The sequence below is a fragment of the Haemaphysalis longicornis genome, unplaced genomic scaffold (assembly GCF_048455015.1).
Source record: "Haemaphysalis longicornis isolate Haplotype H1 unplaced genomic scaffold, Haemaphysalis longicornis Haplotype H1 scaffold_6, whole genome shotgun sequence".
In the NCBI taxonomy this organism is placed as follows: Eukaryota; Metazoa; Arthropoda; class Arachnida; order Ixodida; family Ixodidae; genus Haemaphysalis; species Haemaphysalis longicornis.
In genome coordinates this window covers 128,176,893-128,190,293 of record NW_027526407.1, presented here as the reverse complement: position 1 = coordinate 128,190,293, position 13,401 = coordinate 128,176,893, and the positions used below count along the sequence as shown (strand labels likewise).

Genomic DNA, 13,401 nt, shown 5'->3' with positions numbered 1-13,401 from the left:
ACCATTCATTCGCACTGATGCGATAGACGCCAGTTTCCCCAAAATAAAGTCGCTGCTCTCGTCTAGCCAAGTTCTGCAGATGTTCGATGCGTCACTTACGGTTGTAGTGTCCACTAATGCGTCCGACTGCGGACTGGGTGCTGTTCTCCAGCAGGTCGGTGGCCACAGGTGGCGAACGGTTTCCTTTGATTCGCGAACGCTTTCACCTGCGGAGAGGAAATACGGAGTTGGAGAACGTGAAGCGCTTGCGGGTGTTTGGGCATGTGAGCACTGGCATACGGACTTGTGGGGACGGCATTTCACGTTGCGCACAGACCACCAAGCCTTGCTCTCTCTTCTCTCTTCGCAAGTCACTGTCCGCCACCCCCTTCGCATCGCACGCTGGTAGGTACGGCTGCTTCGGTACAACTATACTGTAGAGTATCGGAAAGGATTCGAAAACCAGGTGACGGACGCCCTCTCCCGCCTTCTAGTTATGTCTCCGCAAGAAGATGCTTCAGTGGAGGAGAATGTGTCCTTTGTTGAATTACCTTGCCTCACCAAGGAGCAGTTTCAACAGGCCGTTCGTGAAGACTGCCTGTTGTAGAAAGTCGCGAGTTATGTCGCTACATCTTGGCCGGCACATAAGACGCTCTCAAGTGAACTTTAGCCTTTCTTCTTGGTGCACGGAGAATTCTCGGTCGTTGACAACTTGCTCCTGCGCGGAGAACGAATCGTCGTTCCTTTGTCTCTCACCCCGAAAGTAATCGCTGCTGCCCACGAAGCTCACCCGGGTATAGTTGGGACAAACGCTCGACTAAAAGCACGATTCTGTTGGCCAGGCATGGATAGACAGGTGAAACCTTTCATCCAGAACTGCAGAATATGTCAGATGGCTGACAAAAGTGCGACGACTGTTGCTACTCCCTTGCAGCCAGTAACCCTTGCCAGAACGCCCATGGAAGAAGCTGGCCGTTGGCATCGTCGGCCCCCTGCAGAGAGCACCCCACGACTGCAGATACGCCGTTAGAATCATCGACTACTTTTCCTAATGGCCAGAAGTTCAATTCTGCAGTGAAGTCTCATCCCGCACCGTCATAAAATTTTTGCTTTCGGTGTTCTCCCGTGAGGGTTGTAGAAAATAAAGGTTTAATGGGTGGTTGAGGCAAGCGAAGGCAGGGGGCGTGGCACGATCAGAAGATGAAGATCGGTCACGCTCGCGTGCTCGAGCTTGAGTGTTCCGTGAACACCACGAGAACCGGACGTCTGGGTCCTGCTTTCCTTGCTTGATCCGCCACACGCTGGTGCCGAAAACCCTCCCAGGCTCCCGGTTCCTTCCTTCATGGAGCACGAACGCCGAGTTCGGGGGTCCCTGCGCGCCGCCATCACGAAGGCGATCGCCGCGCTTGACGCTCTCCTCGAGCATCCCGCTGCCCCCGAGACCCGAATGCAGGGCTACGTCACCCTACTTACTGAGAAACAGACAGAGCTGCGCGCCCTGGACGCCAAGATCCAGGATCAACTCTCGGACGAGGCCTTTCAGGCGGACTACGCCACAGGATGGGACTACGAGCACAGCATTTGCGAAATTCGGGCCCGCGTGCACATCGCCCGATCATCGCCTTCTGCCGTCTCCGGTCCCTCGAGTTCCGCTGCTGGTGGACATACGCAAGATCGAAGGGGGAGCGAATCCACGGCTCCTCCCGCAGTGCCAGTTCCCCGCGTCGCCCTCCCCAAGCTGCAGATTGCACCATTCTCTGGGGACCGTCGCGATTGGCAGGGGTTCTGGGAACAATTCGACGCTACCATCCATGCAAACCAACACTTGACAAAAATCGATAAATTCAAGTACCTCCGCTCGTACATCACCGGCCCCACTAAGACCGCGATTGAAGGCATCAGGCTTGCGGAGGATGGATACGACACTGCGATCAAGATCCTTACAGACCGTTTTGGTCGCAGAGACCTATTGATGGCGGATCATGTCGATGCCCTCCTCGCCATAACTCCAGTGAAGACCTCTGCGGATGTCGCGGGGCTGCGGCGCTTGCATGACGACATCAGCTTTCGCCTAAACGCTTTGGAGGCACTAGGCATCGCGCCCGACCGGTACGCCGTCATAATCCACCGGGTCCTGCTGAAGGCGTTGCCGCATGACATCGCTCTTCTTTACCGGCAACGGATGAAGGAATCAGCCGCGAATGAGGTGAACGGGGATGCCAAGCAACTTCAGGAGATCTTGGATTTTCTCGGTATTCAGGTGGAAATTCGGGAAGAAGGGTACGTGGACAGCACCGGTCCTCAGGTTCGACGCCCTCCAGCACCCCGGCCGACACCGCATGAGGAGTTTTCTCCACCGTCAGCCGCAGCACTACATGCGGAGTCATCGCCGCCTCCTCGTGGTGACTGTTGCCCCCTTTGTGACGGGCGAGGCCATGGGATCGCGCAATGCACCGCGAATGTGCCACCAGAGGAGAAGCGACGGCGACTGCAAGCAGGAAGACATTGCTTCCGGTGCTGCAAGCAGAATCACATTGCACGTGCTTGCCAGAATGCTAGAACGTTGTCCTGCAGCCGCTGTTCACGCCGGCATCTAATGTCAGTCTGCGACGTGGCTCAGCCAGGTTCCGTGCACGTTACCAGGTCGTCCCACTCGGCTGGTCAAGGGGGCCCGCCCACAGTGCCCAAACCGTCTCATGCGGCATCGTCGGTGGTTACAGCGTCAACTAGAACCACACGGCCCACTCCGGTCTACCTGCAGACTTGCCGCGCATAGGCGACGGGTCCCAACGGTCAGCTTCTGGTGAGGGTTCTGCTACACACGGGCAGCCAGCGGACGTTCATTGGGCGTGACGTTTCGCGCGCTCTGGGCTACTCCGTTGAAGGCGTTGAGGACCTCAAGCTGGTCACATTCGGCAAGAGCCACCATGCAGCAGCTGAGAAGTGTCCTCGTGTGTCAGTCACGGTGGCCAGCGAGAACAATGGCAAGCAGGTGGTCATCGACGCCCTTGAGGTCCCAAGTATCTGCGTCGTTACGAGTCCCCAAATCACCGATGACACGCTTAGACTGATGCACGACCATGGTCTTTTCGCCGCTGACACTTCGCCCGCGTCGGCTTACATGGATGACCACATCAGCATCCTAATTGGGTCAGATTTCTACTGGAAAGTTACCTCGGGGAACATTTCACGGGTGACTCCGCACCTGACCGCCATCGAAACAATGTTCGGCTGGACTCTCCAGGGTGCACACTCCGACGAAACTGGCTGGACTTCGGGATCATCTGGTGCTTTATTCCTGGCCCTCATGGAGCCCTCGCTGGATGACGCAGCGGCAGATAACGTGTTATCGTCACTGTGGCGACTGGATGCTATCGGGATCAAAGAAAGACCTGATGCGTCAGTGCTGGACCGCCCGGCCGTAGAGCAACTCGAGAGCGACGTGAGGAAGAATGGCGCGCGGTACGAGGTTCCACTCATGATCCAGGAGCCAGGGCTGGACGCCAGCGCTGACAACTATAGGCTCGCAGAACAGCGGTTGCGTGTGCAGATGCGGCGCTTTCGTGGTCAGCCTGAGCTGCTGTCCCAGTACGACAACGCAATCCGGACGTATTTCACCGACGGCCGTGCCGAATGAGTTCCCGAGCATGACGGCGACCAATGCTCGACAACCAGGTACTACATGCCGCATCACGGTGTGGTTCGTCGGGACGCCGTCACAACCAAGCTAAGGGTGGTCTTCGATGCCTCGTAACATGTTTCGGGGCAACCTTCGCTGAACAGCATTCTCTGTAAGGGGCCCAAGTGGGATGCGGACCTGTTAAGGCTCATTCTTAAATTCAGGTGCTATCCCGTGGTCATGGTGGCAGATATAAAGAAGGCCTACCTCCAGATGATTGTTCGGGAACAGGACAGGGACGCGCTACGTTTTTTGTGGGCCGAGCGCCTTCCTACACCGAAGGAGCCCTTTCCTCCAGTAGTGAAGTGGCGAATGACACGGGTTCCTTTTGGTGCGAGATCGAGTCCCTTTTTGCTCGCCGCCACTTTGCACCATCATCTGCAAGTCTCACAAAAGTTTCCGGACACCGCCGCCATCTTGCGTAATGGAAACTGAAAGCGCAAAATAGACACGGACAAAGAAAGGGGACAACAGGACGTGTCTATTTTGCGCTTTCAGTTTCCATTATGCATCACCAACAGGCCCAAACCATGACCCTTTTGGCCATCTTGCGATAGTCTTTCTATGTCGACGACCTCATCATTGGCATGGACAACGTCGACCGAGCTCATCAGATATATTCGGAAGCAAGGGCTGTAATGGCCGAAGCCGGAATGGAGCTCCGAAAATGGGCTTCCAACATCTCTTCCCTGCGGGACTTGTTCATAAGAGATAAGCTCGCATTGGAGGATGAAGGTGGCGACGCCACCACAATGAAAGTTCTCGGGGTGAGTGGGAACCGCATTGACGACACGCGGCTCATCAGCACAGGAAACGTGACCGCGTTTATCAACACAAAGCCCACCACCAAGCGAACCCTGCTACAAACATTTGCAAGAATCTACGATCCCCTAGGCTTCTTGGCGCCATTCACGGTACGGCAAAGGATATATTTCAAGATTTATGGAAGATGCGACACCCATGGGACAGTCCTCTACGACGTGAGCAACTCACCACCTGTAACGCATGGTGCTCTGAATTAACCGAGCTGCAACACCTTTGTTTGCCACGAAACGTATCAGACGACCAAGGTTACCCGGAGCAGTCCATAGAAATCCACTTCGCGGACGCTACCCCGCGAGCATATGGCACAGCTGTCTACGTCCGCCGACGCTCCGCGCATGGTGACCCGTTTGAGGCAAATCTGCTGATCAGCAAAGGTCGTGTGGCCCCTATCAAGGCGACGACGTTGCCTCACCTTGAGCTCCTTGCCTGCCTCATCGCAGCGCGCCTTTACAACTACCTAATGCGAGTTCCTGGCCTATCAGCCACACGTGCGTTCTTCTGGTCGGACGCGCAGATTGCCCTGCACTGGATATGCGGGGAACCTAGCCGGTGGCCACTCTTCGTCCGAAATCGCGTCGAAGAGATCCAGCGCCTGACCAAGGGATGCAGATGGGGGCATGGCAGCAGCAAGGACAATCCTGCCGACCTCATCACACGCGGAAAAAGTGGAACAGTCCTCAGAACCTCAGAGCTTTGGTGGCAAGGACCTTCATGGATCATCCACACAGAAAACCTGTGGCCATTGAACCAGCCCCAGGAAGTCGCTGACTTCGTCGACCTGTCAACAGCCTTGGGGTCATCTTGCCCGGTGGGGTCTTCGCCACCGGAACCACTATGCCAAATTTCAGATTACAGCCGCTACTCACGGCTACTTAGAGTGACGGCCTGGGTTCGACGCTTCGTAAACAACGCTTTACCGCAACGGCCATCGATGACCGGGCCACTGGTTGCTAACGAAGTCCAAGAAGCTGAACTGTACTGGATTCTCCAGGTACAGCAGGAAGCATTCCCCCAAGACCGGGAAGCTCTATCGAACAGCCAGCTTGGGGTGGGGACTTCCCGACTGCTTCGTCTACAGCCCTTTTTGGACTCCGCTGGCGTTATCCGCGTGGGGGGACGACTACACTGCTTACAATCTCCTTTCGAAGTGCGACATCCGATCATTCTGCCCGGAAAGAACGACTTAACCCGGCTGCTTGTTCTGGCAACCCACGAGCGCCTGTTGCATGCTGGAAAAGAAGCCACGCTCACAGAGATCCGCCAGCGATATTGGATCATTCGAGGACGCCAGACAGTGAAGAAAGCCCTCCACCAGTGCTTGCCGTGCCGAAGGCGCAGGCTGACACCGGAGAAAGCACCGACGGCACCATTACCGCGTAACCGCATAACGGAAACAAGCCCGTTTTCTATTGTGGGCGTCGACTTCTGCGGTCCTCTGTACTGCCGTACCAACGACCCTTCCAAAGTCAAAACATACGTCGCCGTATTCTCGTGCGGCGTCACGCGGGCTCTACACCTGGAATTGACGACGGGGATGACAGCGTCAAGTTTCTTGCTCGCCTTCAGGCGCTTCATTGCTCGCCGCGGAATACCTGCCACGGTATACTCCGATAACGCCCTCGCTTTTAAACACTGTGCGAAGTCCTTCCACTCACTCACCGATGCCACACTCCAAGATTTCTGCAGCGGACCGCACATTGTTTGGAAATTCAACGTAGAGAAGGCACCGTGGTGGGGCGGTTGGTGGGAACGAGTGATTCGGATAACGAAAGAGACGCTGAGACCTAGCCTTGGGCGCAACTCTCTGACAGCTGAGGAACTGGCAACCACGTTGTGTGAAGTGGAGGTGGTTATCAACAGCCGGCCCTTGACGTACCTGACCACGGATGCCGACGGACATTATCCCATAACACCGGCTCACTTTTGGGTCGGCAAGCCGAACACGTGCCTCCCCCAGAACCTCGGGCCATTCGAGCCATCGTCGACAAGCTCCGAGTTGACACGCCGCTGGAGGCAGCGACAGAACTTCACAAATCGCCTATGGCAAAGATGGCGGAATGAATACCTGCTGCTTCTGCGGTCCGCTCACGAAGCGCCTTCACATCCGTTACACCAACTCGCAGTCGGAGACGTGGTTGTAGTGCACGATGAAGGATACGCCCCAATGTTTTGGAGACTCGGCCGTGTGGCCAAGTTGCTACCCGGACGCGACGGAATCGCCCGCTCCTGTGTACTCCGCCTGTCAACTGGTCAAGAAATCAGGCGGCCCATTCAACGGCTCTACTTCCTTGAAGCCAACCCTTAGACTTCTTGGCGGGCCGGGGAGTGTGTAGAAAATAAAGGTGGAATGGGTGGTTGAGACAAGCGAAGGCAGGGGGCGTGGCACGATCAGAAGATGAAGATCGGCCACGCTCGCGTGCTCGAGCTTGAGTGTTCCGTGACCACCACGAGAACCGGACGTCTGGGTCCTGCTTTCCTTGCTTGATCCGCCACAAGGGTTACACGGACGTGATAGTATGCGACAATGAGCCCCAGTTCGCCTCTGTGGAGTTCACAAAAGTTCACAATGATCCCGCGATCCGCCTCGTGCACTCTTCCGTTTGCTACCCTAAAAGCAAACGGACTTATTTATTTATTTATTTATTTATTTATTTGGTCAATACTGCCAGAAGCCTTTTAGACGCCAAGGCAGGAGTGTACAAAACAGTGAAATGGATTTTGCAAACTGCGAGCACAGAGGAGGAATAAGAGATAACTGAGATATATAAAACAAATATGCTGAGTATTCAAAGAACAATAAAAAAAGAAACAAACAAATATAACTGAATTGTGTAATGTATGAGGATCAAGTTCGTAACAGTACGATTTGGCATATAAATGACAAAGTACACACTGCAAAAAAGTGTACGAGTGGCGTAGTACAGAAAATAACAGAAAAAGGCAATAAAGCCATATCTAGGTCATAACTGCTTTCAATGGCGTCAACACAAAACATACATGTGGAGGGGATATACCGGCTTAGAAAAAAACAGCAGAGACAACAGCCAACAAGTCGGAATAGATAATATTGAATGGTTCTGCGACACTCAGATGTGCGATACCAGAGTTAAGCAGTTGTCGGGTTTCAAATAAGACATGCAGGTTGAGTTCTGTGTTCAAGGATTAGAATCTAGCGCAGCCAAAAAAGAATCCAAGGATGACGCATTTACCACTTCGTACGAAAGAACGTTCCAGTCCATAATCGTCCTTGGAAAAAAAGACTTGTAGAGCGGTTCAACCGTGTCTTCAAGGATTTCATGCAGGTTGCAATGTTACAGCAGCGTCGGCTTCGTCAGCGTTAACAGCCTACTTGGCTATATATCGCTGCACGCCACATGCCACTACGAGGGTTGCACCATCCGTTCTCCTACACGGGCGGCTACCGACAACACGCCTTGACGTTGTGGGCCACCCATCACCAACCTTCTTCAGCGATCCTGCTTCCGAACTCTATCGTCTACGCCAACGCGTGAAGAGCCAACAACTGTACAGCAAAAAGTAAACAGACCGTCGCAGGACCGCGAAGAAGATAACAGTGTCAGTTGGTGATTTTGTGCGAATGACGAAACCCGGAATATCCGCTAAGGGCGACCTCTCGTTTACCCACCCACAGAAGGTTGTCGAGCAACAAGGCCCATTAACGTTCCGGCTTCGCGACGGACGAACTTGAAACGCTTCGAGGTTATCTAAGGTACCTGCGCCATCAGCCGCGTGTAATCCACATCATAACGCTGCCTTCGAACCTGCTACCCCGCCTTCGGCGCCTGAGCCACCCTAGGATCGCTCCTCAATAGCGCAGTCCGAAGCGTCACCAGCTACGCCCACGCTACAAGCTTCAGCGCCAGCTGCGGCGAAGCACCCGGTACCTCAACGTCTGGCCCAGCCACCGAGGAACAGAAGACCTCCGGATCGATACCGGGACCATGTTAGCTGTTGTGTTTACGTGCAGACTGGTACAGTGACACAACGTGAGTGCTACCTGGACTTTGTGGAGACGTTTCAGTGGCTCTGCAATTGTTTTTCGGTTCCTGAATTGGTTCGTTATGTAGCAGTCGCCAAATGTATGCAACATAGTTGTGCATCAGTCATTATTGTCAAGCGCACGTGCCATGTGTGCTTGTAAATATTTGTAAATATTGTGTATTTTCGTACTAACACTAATCGACTAACAATTACTAACATTGTTCTTTTAAGGAGGAGAATATGTAGTGTTTCAGTTTCGGTTTTGATTCCGTTTGTTGTCTTTATTTGCCGCCAGGTGACGTGTGTATATATATGCATGTCTCCGAATAAAAGTTCAGTTTTGTGTTGTGACCGTCTACGACAGTGGTAGCTTCGTCGTTCATCTGCGGCTTCCACCGCGAGATACCATAATCTGTGGTCGGCTATTGCCGGATTTGGTGAGAATGTCGCCGAAATTTTTCGCTACATCTATTAACAACTCGTGGCGGCTCGGGAAATATTCTTTTGAGGCCTTCCCTTTGAACAACAATATTGTGATATTTCCTTAGTACGGATGCAACTTTCGGAGAGGAGGCCGAATTGTTCAAAACGAGGAGCGTTTGTTGAGTGGGTTTTCTTTATTTTACGGGGAATTTCAGTACGGTTCAACTGATTTAGCTCGTGTAATCGCGTAATCCATCACCTGCTCTGAGTATTTGTGATTCAAGACAGCGATTTTAGGTTCTCTGCGGTTAGAATCGAAATCCGCTTGACTTGTGCAGATTCGCCTGAAACGGTGAGATTGCCTTTAAGGTATTGCTCTTGCAATGCCGGACATGGCTGCTGTGGAACTGCAAATACTGGCGCGTGTCCGTAGGTTTTTTTAGAGGTTAGTCTGAATCCAGCCCTTCTAACTTGTGACGGCAACATCCAGAACTTTATGCTGTGCATAGAGTAAGAATGTCAGAGGGAGATAGTAGGATGCGCAAGGTTAATAGCCTCAATAAACGTAAGGAGTGTGATTTCACAGTGCCGCAATATCATGATTATATTAGCTATATACGTTATGAATCTATATAACTTTATTATTTTATAATATATATTAACCAATATTCCCTTCTTATGTTATATTATATTGCCTATATACCCTGTATGTATTATTAACCTATATTAGTCTATTTACACAACTATGTACCATATTATTACTACTTCCAAGGGACTGCGAGAAAGCGTCGTATGATTGGGTACGCGTACGACCTGGGTAAGGGTAAATGCCCGCCTAGTAGGCTGTCTTACGCGAGAGGTGGGCTGAGAACGTATTTAAACTACTATAATTAGCGTGCTCTCACTTGAATTGCGAACCGTTACCTGAAATCCCATATTAAAAATTTATACCTAACGATCTCAGCCTAATTTGCCATTGGTGTAACACTTGGCTAATGTCTCTAAATGTGCATAAATGTCAGGGTAATTTCTTGTAGCCGTAAGGGCAACACCTCACATTTTTCCTACAATATCAATCACAAACAAATGTTGCACACTATTTCCTATAAATATTTAGGCGTTCACCTAACCGAAAACCTCTCATGGTCATCCCATATTACAGCCATATGTGACAAACAATCAAAGACATTAGGCTATTTACGTCGTAATCTTAGAAATTCGCCTTCGGGTATTTATAAATTGGCCTATCAGACATTTGTTCGCCCACAACTCCAGTACGCTTCATCTAATTGGTCCCCGCATCCTGACTATCTAATCGACATGATCGAATCGGTCCAAAATAGAGCCGCCCGTTTCATCTTCCGTGATTACAGCCGCCATTCCAGCGTAACAAAAATTATACTTGATCTTTCCCTCCAGCCTGTAGTTCCTCGCCGCGATATCGCCCTTTTATCATTGCTCTACAAATATGTTTATAACTGCACTCGTTCCTTATTACCTATCAAAATCGCGTGAAACACGTCCACGAGAATAAATAACCAATTGAATGTTTACTCGTATGTATGGTTCCACACAATTGTTTACTTTTCTGTGCTTCCTGTGGCCATTCACTTATAGAATAGCCTTCCTGACAGCATTGCTGCTGAAAATAATCAGGAAAAAGTTCGTCATCTTCTACACGAGCACTTGCAGAACAGCAGATATAATTTGGCATCATCTTGTTTCCTTCATTGGGCAAGGTGTTTGAAGTGTTGCGGTTTTTTCCCTTGCCTTCAGTCTTTTTTTGTGCGTGTCGTGTGCACGCTATCTGTCGCCAATATGTTCATTCTTTTTTCGCAATTTTCTGTCGTCAAATGTTATTGCGAGATACGTACCTTTCATTTGATGATGTTTGTATGTTCTGAACAGTGTAGCACTTTTTGCGTTATTTCCCTGCATTGTAATTACCCTTTTTCTTCTCTTGTTTTTCTCTGATTTTGCCATGTGTGCACTGAAGTTTTTAGTTCTTTACAATTTTTTCTGCCGAGAGTTTGCTGCTTGCACCTTCTGCAATTTTCATGTAACCCCCCCTTACTCAATGCCCCCAGCCCTGTGAGGTATTTTAAATAAATGAATAAAAAAAGGAACGCCTATGTTGTGGCACCTTCCGATTTAGGGCGTCCATCTAGCCAGCCATGAGCCAGGGGGTACGTGATGTAAGGCAGACGTGTTCGAGCAAATTAAGAGGGGATAAGGCGAGTGTGAAAATGGCAATGCCGAGTAAAAGTAACGATTGTACAAAGCGGAGATGAACAAAAAATCGCTCAAAATCAACCTAGTTAAAGTGGTGGCAAGCAAAGCTGTAAACGACACCCTTAACGATTACCCATGCGACGTCACTTAAATTCATTCACATCGCTCTACAAATAGTAAAACCAGCAAGAAGTGAAATGCACTTATCACACCATTTATAACTTCAAAGAGACATTCTTGGTAAGGTAAATCAATGCATAATGCATGAACGATGTGTGGTTGAGTTGTATTGGTGTAGCACAAGAATGGAAACTTTTTTTTATAAAATGAAGCTGCAACCTGGTGATAGACGATCTGACTTCTCCGTCACTGCGCCGCGGAAGGAGGCGACGAGATTTGTGGCAGAGAAGGAGGCGGCAGAGGAAGAAATACTTCTGTTCAGATTTCTGAACGGCCCAGAGTGTAGACCTGGGAAGTGTTTCCTTCTTCTGTGGGGCCCATATGCTGTTCGCGCGGCCTGTGCTCTGTCCACCCGCTGAAGCTGGGTAGGTAGAGAGGGCCTGGACCGCAGCATCCCCCATTGCTCTTGTTAGGTAGTTGACGGAACGAGAGGAGGGTGCTCTAGGGCTAAAGTCGCACACCCCGAATACGGGGCGGAGTGTTCCTACTTCTGGGCAAAATTTAAATTCAGCGTCGTAGCGATTCGGGTACAATAAGTGAAGACGCGTAGGCTGTGGGAAGGAGCCCGGATTGTATGAGCCGTAGGGTAGTTTGTTGTTCTCTCGAAAGGTCAGGGTAAGGCGAAGGTATGGTCTGTCTCAGAAGGCGATAATGCTGGGTTATCTCTCTGAACGTGACAAGCGGGTGAGTGTCCTCGTGCTGTTCCATTGCACGAGAGGTAAAAGCGCAGGCTTGTTGGGTGGGCGTATTTGTTGTCCTCAATTGAAGCGTGAGGGGGCATCCAGATGAGCTGAATAGAACCATTTGGGGAGTGGTTTTTTGGTTTTTTGGCACGCGCGGTGCAGGTGAGGACAACCAACCCTACTGGATTTCCAGTAGGCTTGCTGGGAATCGGTGACTACCCTCCTAACCACTGGTTGAGGGAGAGCCAAGGTGATGGCTGCCTCTTCTGCTGCCGTCATTTCTTGGGTCCTAAGCGAGGTAACCACGATTATGGCGTATTGCTGCCCTCTATGTTTGGAGGCGTCTGTGTAGCTAACTGCATGATCCCCACCGAGGGTGGTGTTTAGTGCTTGAGCCTGTGCTTTTCGGTGACCCTCGTTATGTGAGGGGTTCATATTTCTAAGCAAAGCAAGCATCTTTTGTTTAAGTCGCCAAGACTCTGGGAGTACTTCAAGCGGAGTGACATTCTTGGCTGCCCAGCCAATGTCGTGAAGCATGCGGTTACCCACCGCAGTTCTGATTCGGACCTTCTGGTTAGAAACATGACGTTCTATCAGCTCTTCCACCGTGTTGTGGAGCCCCATGCTAAGCAGCCTCTGTGTTGACGCACTCATGAGAAGACCAATGGCCTGCTCGACCTCCTTTCTAATCTATATATAAAGCATCTCTATGTCTTCCTTGTGGAGAAGAAGACTTAGGGTTGACTTAAGTGACTCTCGAGAGGACAAAAGCTTCAATAATTCGAAAGGTACTGGATTCCTTTAGGCCTCGCTTCCTGGTGGCAACTCGCCTGATCATGTGTATAATTTGATTATGCTGTTTTTGAGGCGCTGCAAGGAGGCGTCACTCTTGGTGTTAGCCTCGAGATGTAGGCCCAGGATCTTGATTCTGGAGCTTGGAGTGATGGCCTGGTCATCAAGGAGTATTTGAATGTATTCCTTGATTTGGCGTAAGGGCGAACGACAAGGAGGTGTGATCTTTTACGTGAACACTGGAGGCCGCAGGCTTTAGCACAATGGCGTACTAGAAGTGAGATGCCACGCATTGGTGTGAGCTTCTTTTAATTTTTATAACTCTTAGCACATGAGCAAGGTGCACACAGGGCCGCTAGACGGGCGTGCGTGGTCGTGTGACGCTTTCACGTGGCATTCAGCTAGAACGCAGGGTTAAACCCGTAGATGTGCTTGGTGAGTGCACCAACTGTCTTCCCGTTCTTCGCGTGGGATCGTAGCTCAATCGGTAAGACAACGGGCTCTCGCTTTGTTAGTCTATTAGTTCAAGGTTTGATTCCCAGCGGTTTACTTGTTCGCTGGAGTTTTCTGGTGACACCAACGGTCGCAAAAAAACCCTTCGGGGGT

General features: G+C 51.0%; 1 protein-coding gene across 1 annotated transcript; it reads left to right on the top strand.

The window, feature by feature from the left end:
- The first annotated feature begins 1,321 nt into the window (after nt 1–1,321).
- Nucleotides 1,322–3,616, top strand: LOC144143243 (uncharacterized). Its single transcript, XM_077675027.1, has 3 exons — nt 1,322–2,284; nt 2,343–2,498; nt 2,756–3,616. The coding sequence occupies exons 1-3, from the start codon at nt 1,322–1,324 to the stop codon at nt 3,614–3,616; spliced, it is 1,980 nt and encodes a 659-aa protein (XP_077531153.1).
- Nucleotides 3,617–13,401: the final 9,785 nt, after the last annotated feature.

Coding starts and splice junctions, on each gene's coding strand:
- LOC144143243 (XM_077675027.1), top strand. CDS start 1,322: ATGGAGCACGAACGCCGAGTTCGGGGGTCCCTGCGCGCCGCCATCACG. Junction 2,285..2,342: donor TGGACAGCACCGGTCCTCAG/GTTCGACGCCCT, acceptor CTCCACCGTCAG/CCGCAGCACTACATGCGGAG. Junction 2,499..2,755: donor AAGACATTGCTTCCGGTGCT/GCAAGCAGAATC, acceptor TGCCGCGCATAG/GCGACGGGTCCCAACGGTCA.